At 34.0% G+C, this 12,246-nt stretch overlaps 1 protein-coding gene across 4 annotated transcripts in view; it reads left to right on the top strand.

Annotated features, from left to right (window-relative positions):
* The window catches only part of LNPK (lunapark, ER junction formation factor), a 76,610-nt gene extending 69,271 nt beyond the window's left edge, over nucleotides 1-7,339 (top strand). For 3 of the 4 annotated variants that reach the window (XM_032855949.1, XM_032855948.1, XM_032855951.1), the window contains one exon: nucleotides 6,321-7,339. In XM_032855949.1, coding sequence (XP_032711840.1) covers nucleotides 6,321-6,556 — 236 coding nt within the window. In that variant the 3' untranslated portion in view covers nucleotides 6,557-7,339. The remainder of the gene's footprint in view (nucleotides 1-6,320) is intronic. The other variant, XM_032855950.1, reaches the window with a different exon arrangement.
* The last annotated feature ends 4,907 nt before the right edge of the window (nucleotides 7,340-12,246 follow it).

The raw sequence follows: 12,246 nt of genomic DNA, 5'->3' as shown, positions 1-12,246 counted from the left end.
TATATATAATATATAATAAATTTATTTTCCATAAATAATAAAATATATAAATATATAAATGCCAGGAAGTTTTTATATGTGTATATCAATTATATATTATATATAATACATTATTAATATATATTTATATTTAATATATAAAATTTATATAATTTATATAATAAAATAATAAAAACCAATATAAAATAAATATAAAATAAATAAATTTATAAAATAAATAAAATATAAATATAAATTTATATAATAAAATTAAAGATTTTATTTATTTTTGAAAGAGAGAGAGAAAGCAAACACAAGTGGGGGGGTACAGAGGGAGAAGCAGATCCCTGCTGAGCAGGGAGCCCGATGTGGCCCTCGATCCCAGGATCCTGCGATCATGATCTGAGCCAAAGGCAGATACTTAGCTGACTGAGCCACCAAGGCACCCAATTTTTATATTTTTTAAAGTAGTGAAATAGCTCCTTGATAGTGGCAGAAACTGTAGAGATTAGGTTATTGAAGTCACAGAGGAAACCAAAAGATAGCTCTCTTCTATCTGAATTTTTCTTTCAACAAATACTCTGTAACTGCTTATATGAATAATCTTGGATCATTAGAAGCAACCCTTTTAAAAAAAAAACTATGATGCAAGACTTTGAGTTTTGTCTTGATTCTGCTAGTGGAAGATTTTGCATTTAGGATGAGAGACAAGGCTTTTGGATCACTCTTTAGAACAACTTAAGAAATGTTGGAGTTTTCATCAAAGAGGGAGACCTAGAAGAAATTTCTCCCATTAATTACTCATTTGGATTCCTGTAATTTTCTTCTAGAACTCTGTATCCAGATGCTTTGGTAATACTGTATAAAAGAAACACAAGGGACACTTGGGTGGTTTAATTAGTTAAGCATCTGCCTTTGGCTCAGGTCATGATCCCAGGGTCCTGGGATTGACTCCCACATCGGGCTCCCTGCTCAGCAGAGAGCCTGCTTTTCCCTCTCCCTCTGCCTGTCACTCTGCCTACATGTGCTCTCTCTCTGTCTCTCTGTCAAATAAATAAATAAGATCCAAAAAAAAAAAAAAAAGAAACACAATTAAGATTATGGATTCTCTTTATGTTAGAGCATACTAGATATGGTATGCCAAAGTAATGAACTACTTTTAAGTTATTTGGGTTTTTTTATGGTTGAGTAGTGAATCTCTGCTAAGCCACATTAAAGTGCTTTATCAGTTTTGCTTTCCTAAAATATGCTTTTCAAAATAATTGATATGTAGCATTCTTTTTTGTTAACTATGATAAAACTTAGAATAGGAGGTTTCTACATTGTTAGCATACCTGTAGAGTGATTTTAGGCTACCATGTTTGAAAAATGTTAGGATTGTTTTAATTATTCAGTTGTATTTGTCTAGATCTTATATAATTATTTTAATAAAAGATAGCTTTCATTCAACTGGAAATAATTTTCTAATAATAAAACCTATGGCATTTAATCAATACTATCAAAAATATGGGGTAATTAAGTGATGGGCATTAAGGAGGGCATGTGCTTTTAGGAGCACTGGGTGTTATATGCAACTGATGAGTTATTGAACTAATGATGAAACTAATGATGTACTATATCTGAAACTCATGATGTACTATATGTTGGCTAATTAAATTTAAATAAAAAAATGAAAAAATAAAAAATACCAAAAATAGCAAAGAAAATTTATATAAGGTGGAATTTATTTTGGTAATCTGATTTCTGCTTTTTTCTTTCTTTTAAGCAATATATTGTTGCTGTTAGGTTATGTTGAACTAGAGAAAATTCTGTTTTTACTATTGTTTGTTATGATGCTCTAGGAAATTGAACTATTTGATAATGTAAATTTTGTTGAATTATGTATTTACCAGATCCAAAAAGCTTACACCTTTATTGACATTTAATTATGTATAGCTTCGTCAGGATACAAACATGCCTATAGTATCTTTTTGCTTGTTTGTTTTAGACCTAGAGATCTTTTGGTCTTTTGATTCTCTTTGCTGAAGCACCTTCACCTAATAGTTTTACATTATTGCCTGATAATGACATTTCTTTCTTATCTAATGCATTTGTTCTCCAGTGGTAAATAACAGTATCACTATTAAACAGTATTCTGTGTGCTTAGTATGAGTTATTCTCTCATAGGTGGTTTTTATTTAATTAATTTTATTCATTGAGCCATATTGGGTTAAGTTTTGAGATGAGATTCATGTCTTTGTTCCTTAATGTAAGTTGGCCATTTTCCTTAAGCCAGAAAGTCACATAAAAACTGCTTTGCTTAAGACCTGTGAATTCAAAGACAGACTGTCCATTTTAATTGAACAAATTCTCCTTTGGGTAAGTTTTATAATCTACACATAGTGGGTACTGATGTGTTAGCAAGGCAAAAGTTTGATGCATAAGCAAGACAAATTTTTGTTGTTGTAAAAAGGAATAAAAAGTAAGAATCTAAATGAATTCACCAAAATATTGAAGGATTTTCTTTTTTTTTTTTTAAAGATTTTATTTATTTTACAGACAGGGATCACAAGTAGGCAGAGAGGCAGGCAGAGAGAGAGAAGAAGGGAAGTAGGCTCCCTGCTGAGCAACGAGCCTGATATGGGGCTCAATCCCAGGACCCTGAGATCATGACCTGAGCCGAAGGCAGAGGCTTAACCCACTGAGCCACCCAGGTGCCCCAGGATTTTCAAAGGCATAAACTAAATAGAATAGTTTTTTTTCCCCCCCTTGGAAATTATGTATTTCTAAAGGAAATATATGAATTTATTTTGCTAGACCGTTCTTGAATTTTCTTAGAAAATTATTTTTTTAAGAGATAGAATAAAAACCGAAATGTAAGGTGATGTTCATACATGTTTTTGCATGTGTGTAGTTTATAGATGAGGCAGTGGTATTCATTATACAGTTAATACTCAGTTTTATGAGTTTCAGTTCCAAACAACTGTAAGCCAGTTGTTAACAATTTGGTAGAAAAAGCTTTCTCTTTCAAGAACACTGGGGAGAGGGGCAGGGGGCAGCAGTGGGGAAAGGAACAAATTCCATAGGTCATTTTTGTTTTTTAACATTGTGATATATTGTTTTCTTGACATTATGGATGCCAAAGTTAAAAATTTTCTTACTGATGGTATTACGTCGGGTAACTTTGTTTTAATTTTAGTCTTAAACTGATGTTGCATGGGGGAGAAGAGGCCTCTTTAATTAGTGTGAACACAAGTGCTGGTTTCTTTCTTACAATTTTATGCCCAAATATTGACATCTTCTATTATGTTATCTTATACCATCAAGCTATTTTAAACTATAACTTCACAGAAAAAATTAACTGTTTTTATTAGAATAGGCAAATGATATTCTCCCATAGAAAACAAGTAAATACTTTTGGAATACATTTAATAATCTTATTATAAAGCTCTGTATTTTATTTTATTTTTTTTTAAGATTTTATTTATTTATTTGATAGAGATCACAAGTAGGCAGAGAGACAGGCAGAGAGAGAGAGGGAAGCAGGCTCCCTGCCGTAAAGCTCTGTATTTTAGTTCTTAGACATGTAATTCTCTGTTAATCTTGCACACCTAATTCACTTAAATCTTATTTGGATGACTTGAACAAAATGGATTTGGCATCCAAAAATCGAATATCTTGTGTCATTTAGACTTATGTCTGCTTCATAGGCATCATAACACATACCAGTTTTTCTGTAGTATTACTGTTTTTAAAATGACTTTTCTGCAAATTAACCTGGGGGTAGAAAAGTAGTCATTAATAGGCTTTTTCATTATTTTCAAGCCCTATGCATCATTTCACCAGTTTTTAGTCTTCTGTATGTTCTTTGACATAAAATAAATTATTGACAAGCAAGCTTTGTGTATGTCATTTTCTAATTATGATAGCCCATACTCTTTCTTAGAATTCATCTTTATACATTTAAAAATTTAAGTATTATAGTACTTCTTTTTGTATTATCTGCCTCAAGACACCAGAGTTTTTTAATTTAATTGCATTTGACCAATGTTTTGTCTGTTTCTGAAAATAGTTACATCACAGAGCTTTACTGTTATAATCTATGAACTTGAGTACCTCTCCTGTTCAGTACTGAGGCATTTGGTCAGACAGACTATAACTAATTATCTGAGTCTCTATTCACCTAAACACATTTATTGGTGAGTTGAGTCCCAGATTCTGAGCTTTTGTCTTTTCATTTCATATGGCTTTATTGGTTTGTCTCAGAAGGCTTTCTAAAATATAACAAATTGTAAAGTTCTGGGCAAGTAAGCATTGCTCAATGGCCAGAGAGTTGTGGAAAACTTTGACTCTTACCATTCTACCCTGCATAAATCCTGAGAGGGTAGAATTACAAATGGTTGGCAACTCCTGAAGCTTTCCACTGAAGAATTTGCTTGCCCTTGTGGCAGAAATGATCCGTACATGTCCAGAGAATTTCATTTGTACTTTCTGCTTTTCCTTTGTGCACTGGAACATTCAAATAACAAAACTCAAATGACCTACTGCTTTTCTACCTTGATTTTTATAAGATTCCAAGTGGTACTGCGATGCCATTACTGCAGTGCCATTTTCAGTTCAACTTAAAAATAACATTTTTGTGACATTTGACACAAGTAGGATTTGTGAACATTCCTCACTATTTTTGTGATCATATGAATTTTCATACAGTAAGACCTCACTAAATTGGATGTCCCTGACTGGAATTTTGGCTTTTCATTTTATATAAGAGGGAAGGAGGTTGTAATTAATTCTGTAAACTAGAGTCTAAGATGTCTGTTTAAAGGAATAATGATTTTTTAGTATTTTAATTTTTTTAATTTTAATTTTTTTTTAAAGAGCTACTTCACTCTCCGATTGTCTTTTTTTTTACACTTTTTTTTTAAAGATCTTATTTATTTATTAGACAGACAGAGATCACAAATAGGCAGAGAGGCAGACAGAGGGGGGGGGGGGGAAGCAGGCTCCCCGCCAAGCAGAGAGCCTCATGCAGAGCTTGATCCCAGGACCCTGGGATCATGACCTGAGCCAAAGGCAGAGGCTTTAACCCACTGAGCCACCCAGGTGCCCTGATTTTTTAGTATTTTTAAAGTCTTGGCATGAGTGTGTGAGATTTAGATAATTTGTATCTATTTAAACTGATAATGGTAAAACCATGAATTTGTAAGATGTCCACTTCCATGTGTGCATATGGCACATAATTTCTTTGCAAATCTGTTTTTATTTAGCAAGACTCTGACCTGTACTGTAAATGAACTAAACTTGAACTTTTTACTAGTGTAGATTGGCTTTTTCCTTCAGATTTTTTGAAGTAATGACATTTGTAGTATATCATAAGGGATCTTCTAGGAGCGTAGTAAAATTTGCTTATTTGTTTGTTTCTCCTAGCAAGGATGTTTGTTACTATTTATTACAAAAACAAAAGCTAGATTTTTATTTTTTACTTGGAAATTGGGAGGCCCAAAGCTTTCTGCTTCTGACATTTCTTCCCTCATTTTATTCTTCAAACTTTAAAAAACCAAAGGGACTTTACTGAGTAAGGTTATTATTATTAAGGGATTTGAATTTAATGAAACTCAAAGGAGAATTTAAAGGGAGTAAATTTTTAGATAGGAACCAAGACCCTCACTTAGCTTCCACTATGGAGGCGGGCAAAAGACCCTTCCCTTTCTCTTCCTTGTATTGTAGGTATGTAGCATATTGTGACCCAGAGATTAAATCCTGAGAACTTGTGTTGTAGAGGGATGGGGGGGAGACTTGTCATGCCTTTGGAAAAGGTGGATTCAGACCATCCCAGTCTTTGGATAATAGAGAGGTAAATCAGTGTGGGAGATGGCACTGCCTGCACACGCACACGCACATGCACACACATACAGGTGGATACATTTATTGTTTACGGAGTTGTCTGTGTGCAAGGGAGACAACTCCTTCAGGAAACGTAATCTGGGAGTTAATACATTGGCTTTGTTTACTGGGCTGTTGTCTTATAAATCTGTTGGGACTTCGTTTGATATATTTGGACATTTAACTTTTAAATGCATCTTTAGGAAGGTTCCTAAATTCTGTGAAAATTCCTAAATTTTAGGGGAAATATAGGGCTTTAGATAAAAGTATGTTTATAGGTTTGTTTTCTCCGAATTGTTTTTTCCTTCATTCCACCAATTCTTGTATGTAATAGGGAGTTAAGTACGTATTTTAAAAGATTTTAAGGATAATGTTAGACCATTCTCCTGTTTCTTTGTCCATGTGTGTGTGCTTATCTTTTATCTTATTTAGCATTTTAACTTTGGAAATCCTAAAGTTTTGACTCTTTATCTTTTCAGAATCTGTAGAAGAACAAGATGTTCTTGATAACAGTACAGAGCAGACAGAGGAGAAAATATCAGATATAGAAGAGACAGACCAAGGGACTGAAAAAGTGTCTGGTACAGAGGAACCAGAGGAGAAACAAGAGGCTGAAAATGAGGACACCTCAATGAATGAAGCCAAATCAGCAGTCTCTAGAGCTGATTCTACTCCTTATCCTGAACTCAGTGGAGAATCTTTGATGGCCATGTAGTAAATGCTTCCACGTGCCTTCAACTGGATATTTATAGTCTTGTTGATGTCAGTTATTGCTTTCTAGGTGGTGCTTTCTTTTTTTCCCTCGTAAGGATATATGCTTGATATCATTGGAATTTAGATTGCTTGGCTATTTCAATATGTCAGAGTTGTAGCTCCTGGGTCTTAAATTAAAGGCAAGTGGTATCAGTAAAGTAAGAACCTTTGGAATGTATAAAGACCCACACTGTTTAGCCAGGTATTAGATGTTTTCTTCCATTCTAAAAGTAAACAAAATAGCATTCTTGTTTTCTCTGTGTGTGACCTATAAATAATACCATTTTGACATAGGAAGAACTTTGGTTATGAATAAGTTCTAATGGTGTTTATTTTAAGGACTGAAACTCAATTAAGATTTTTAATCATTCATCATCAAAAATGGATGGACTTTTAATTCTTGAGGTATTTGCAGGGGTGATGTCTACTTAGGCATTTACATTAAGTGGTAGGAAAGTTATAACTGTATCTCTATAGGCATTGGTACGAATTCTCGGTAAGAATGCAGTTGAACAGTCAAGTGCAGTGTTTCTTCTTTGATGTTTCTTATTTTGCAGCTGGGCCAAAGGCACATGATATATATAATTAGCTTATGTTTACATATTAACATATAGGAAATATCTCTGCACTTGACTGTACTTGAATTCTGAGCATTATTTATACTTGTAAAATAATGGTGATATATAAGTGAATTTTGTGCTCTTGTGTGTATTTTGTTAAGGAAAATAAAGATGATCTGGCAGCAGTTTCTTTTTGTTAAGTATCTAGACTTCTTCAGACAGTGTCTTGGTGGATGACTTGGCTACCTAAAAAAATCTTAGTAGGAGCAGCTCACAGTATAATTAATCTATAGACTCTCCTGAGAGTAAATTATGATGCTTCAGTTCAGACTAATTGCTTTTCAAATCCAGAGAAATAGGGGCATTTAGAGGTTCTAATCAGAGATTAGGGTTTTCTGATTCAGGGAAACCTGAAGCCATTTTTAATTTCTAATTTTGAGAAAGAAATAAGTATTGAGAATAAGCAATTAGTTACTAATAGTTCATTGGAGTTAATCTATATATTATTAACTGGGAAAAAAAGTCACCCAGAATGGTAATTCTTGGACCTTAAATACAGTGTGGTTATCTTTTTTTATCTTCCTTTTATCTTTCTTCTCCATTATTAAGAAAATTGAAATAGAGGTAGGTAGGTATATATATATATATGTGTATATATATATATATATATATATATATATATGAATGGATGAATGATATATATGGCAAATATTTCTAAGTTTAATAAACTAAATACAGTTTATTAAACATTTAATAAAATAACATTTATTATTTAAAAGCTCATCTTTAGATTAATATCTTATATCTGATAGGTATTTTAATGAGTCCAATCTATTAATAGTCTGAGGCATTATGGTATAGGGACCAGAGTTTTTGAATCACAGAACTGGGTTTAAATTCTAGCTCTGTTGTCTTGGGCAAGTCACCCAGCCTCTCTGAGACTGTTTTTTTCAACTGTAAAATGGGAGGTATAATATCTACTTTTTGGGGTATATGGATGATTAAAAATAATTTATATAATATGCCTAGCTCACTGCCTGACAATTAATAATTAAGTAAATGACAACATTTTATATTATTGATATCCTTGTGAAATATGGAAGGGCTATAAATTCTTCCTCTTGTAAATAAGGAAATGAAAAAATAATATGGACATATAATTTAGCTGCTCAGAATCAAGCCAGTTTTCTGCATCAACTTTTCTCTGTCATATACATATATATAAATAAATACACAGATGACAGAAATAGGAACCTGAGACTATGGAATATAATCTCTGAATATAATCTTTTTGGGGGAAGGTAGATCTCAGGTTTTGTACATTATTGACCTATAAACGTTTTAGTGACATCATGTTGAGTCTTGTTTTTTTATTTATGTATTTATGTATTTATTTTTGGAGTGGGTAGAAGGGCAGAGGAAGAGAGAGGATCTCAAGCAGATTCCCTGATGAGCTCCGAGCCTGATGTGAGGCTCAATCTCACCACCCTGAGATCACATCTGAGTCGAAATCTGGATTCAGATGTTTAGCAGGGTGAGCCACGCACATGCCCTGAGTCTTCTTGTTTTAAAACATTTAAATTCTGGTGTACATTGCTTGAAAATGAGGGGTACTTCAGAGAAATATAATTGAATGATAGAATCAAGCAAATATGAGAAACATCTTTGAAAGGAAAATGAAAGGAAGCAGGTTAAAAGGGGATTAGTGAGATCACTGCAACAGGTAACAGGCTGTAATTGTATAGCACCCTTTAAAATAGAAAAGGTTATTGTAATAAATAGTGGTTTTGAAGAATGGTTAAATGTTCTATTTCTGATTATTAGGACTAGTGTAAGTAAGGAAAAATAAACTGCTAAGTGCTATTAGCTAGAGTGATCTTAACCTCCCTACTTAGAAATGCTCCACAGATATTTTCAAACTCTTCTCACTGTGTTCTGAGTGTGATCTATAAACATGGTCTGACTTCTTTGTCCCCATCCCTCCTCCACTGCAATGCTGTACCTTCCAGGGCTCTCCCAGTTCTGTGATCATGCTAAACCCAGTACTTGAGTAAGTCTACACTTAGAAGTTTTCTGCTCAGAGAGGGATGCTCTTGAATTCCCTATCTAAAGCTGGCCTCTGCCTAGTACTCTCTGTCATGTCACTTTATCTCTACTAATGGTCCTTGTCACAATATTAGTATTTTATTTGTTTACTAGTTTACTATCTTCACAACACACAGTGTGTGTGCAAGGCTCTTTTTACCTTATCTGCAGGTCTAGCTTGACGCATATTTTTATGTAAATGAATAATTTAGTTGCTTAATCCAGTGAAAACTCTCAGTTCTTAGCTTATTTCACTGCTTGGAAGTGTTGACACTGTTGAGCACTCCCTTTGGTTCGAAACACTTTTTTTTTCTTCTGGCTTTGGAGCTCTCACACTCTGGCACCTGCCTCTCAGTGTCCTTTGCAGGCTTCTCTTCCCCTACCCATCCATTAAATACTAGTGTTTCATAGCTTCTGCCTAGTGCCAGCATTTCTTCATTTGCATATTCTCTTTCTGGAGGATCTCATCAACCCCATGGATTTAATTAACACCCGTCTCTCTGATTCTCAAATCTCCAGTCTTGGTCCATTTGCTTTACTTTGGACAGATATAATCCCCTGCCTTCTAAATGTCTTTCACAATCAGTATATTCAAAAATGAACACTATTTTCTCCTTCAAACCTTCAAAACTTAAAAATATGATGTATTTGAACTACACTGACCCCTCATCCCCTTTCCCCTTTTTCCTACATCTTCACTGTCAATTTCTGTCTCCAAAACATCTTCCAGTTATTTTTTCATTTCTCCATCCCATTAACATTAATAATGATAATAAACATTTGCATTCTTACTCTGTGCCAGGCAACATGCTAACTGTCCTATGTGCCTTATTTGCTCTTTAGCATAACCCTATGAGGATTTTTATTTCTGGATTATAGATGAGAAAACTGAGCTGTAGAGAGAATAAGCAGTTTGGTCAGTGGAAATTCTGTGATTTGAATGCAGACAAATAACTTTAGACGTCTTGCTTTTAATTACTGACCTACTTCTTCTCATTGAGGCATCCAGTATCTCCGCACTGTCTCTTCACTGGTTTCTGTCTCCAGTCTTGCTCACTTGCGATCTATTTTGTGCACTATAGCGTGAGCCTTTCCCAGTTCTAAAATTTGGGAAAGGAATCCTGCTACACCATTTCTTAAACCCTTCAGTGATTCCTCATTGTTCTTGGGATGAGGTCCAAACTGACTGGTAGGGCCTACGGAGCCTGTGTAATTCTGCTTCTAGTTACCTCTGGCATTTCTGACCACAACTATTGCCACCATTCCCGCTCCACTTTTAATGTAGCTATCTTAATGTGTTCTGTGGTTTGTATATGCAAAGTATTTTCTAATCCCCCAGCTTGCACTTCCTCTGCCTGGGATATTGTCCCACTCACGAAGACACGGGGACCTGCAATAAACAGTTGCCGGATTGCATTCAAGAAAGAGTGGTTAGAAGCCAAGTTTGCAAATGTTGCTAATTGTCGTTAACCCATAGCTTTTATTCTTGAAATTTATCTTTCTTGTTTTATGCATCCGGTACGCAGTATTGTTATGGAGAACCTGAGTCAGGAGAGTTACAGCTTTGTGTGTGTGCATGTGTGAGAGAGAAAAGGTGAATGGGAGAGAGACTCGAATTTTATATTGTATGCTGCATGTCAGAAAAGCTGAATGACTTACACAGGTCATAGGGGTAGGTAGCATCTGAACCAAGCCAAAACTCAGATCTCAGCTCTTCATGCAGATGCTTTATAATGAGCCACCAACTTTACACTGCCAATCGATATTGGTGTTGGAGTTTGGTTACTGTAAAAATGTGATATGTTTTCTTATTTTTTGTTCATGCAAGTCAGTCAAAGCAAAGAATGGGGATAATTGACGCAATTATGAATAGCTATTTTGAAACAATCATGGAGAACAGAATTGTTTTAAAAAATCAGAAGAAAATAATGTAAGTTACTATATAGTATAACCTCAATTCATTGGGGTTTGTTTATTTATTTATTTATTTATTTATTCAAAAAATTGTAGAAGAGACTTAGATGTAGTTTATGGACTCCCAAAGAGCTATTATAAATAATTCAAGTACTTACATAAAGATGAATCAAGATAAAGATGATTATGAATTGATGATCTGCTAAATCTTACCGTTTGTAATTTGACTTGTTTCAAAGTTATTGAAGATCTAAATATATTAACTCCACCTAGCTAATAAGTAAATGTATTCAGGCTCTGAATTTAGAAAAGAAAAAGCAAAATACAGGCATTAGAATATGGAGATAAGAATAAAAATTTAAAAATACAGAATAGAAGCCTCATTAAATTGTATCGGTCCATAAACTATTAATTTGCCTCAATTTCTTTCCTTCTCAGAAACAAATGTGTATTTTCTACCTCAATACTATTTAAAAATGTCTTTTTAAAAATTGTTAAATTTATTCGATAGTAAATATCCCCCCAAGTACCCTTTGGTTTGCCTTACTCTGTTTACTTTTCCATTCTCTCGCCTCCAGAGGTCCTGTTATGTGGCTTAATTTACACTACTTGTGGACTTCAGAAGAAACCTTTGTCCACTTACATAGCTCTATATTCTTTGATGTCTTTTACAACCTAGATTTTCTGCTTTATGCATTTTTCTCTAGTTTTTTTTTCTTTTCTAATATTTATACCTTCCTTTTTCTTTGGCAGCAATAATGGTAGAAGTTGGAAGCAGTTGGAGGAGATTAAAAAGTGTTCTCAAAAATCTCCTTCATAAATTAGTTTTTTTAAAGTTCTTATTCCAGGATTATATGAGAACAGGCCAAATTTTCAGCTGCCAAAGACTTTGACCAGATCCCTGGCATTTGACTTAGGAAAACTGGGGAAAATCATTCATTTTTGTGAAAATAAATATTTTTATCTTCGTCTGATTTTGAAAGGTGAAGAAAGTAAGGAATTAAATGAACATTGTTTGAATACCTGCTCCTGGTCAGCCACTGTGCTCTAGATGCTTTCACATATGTTCTCTTACAATCATGTAAGGAGGTGG

Source organism: Lontra canadensis, unplaced genomic scaffold (genome assembly GCF_010015895.1).
Source record: "Lontra canadensis isolate GAN:19392208 unplaced genomic scaffold, GSC_riverotter_1.0 scaffold11, whole genome shotgun sequence".
Lineage (NCBI taxonomy): Eukaryota > Metazoa > Chordata > Mammalia > Carnivora > Mustelidae > Lontra > Lontra canadensis.
This window is presented reverse-complemented; position numbering and strand designations above follow the sequence as displayed.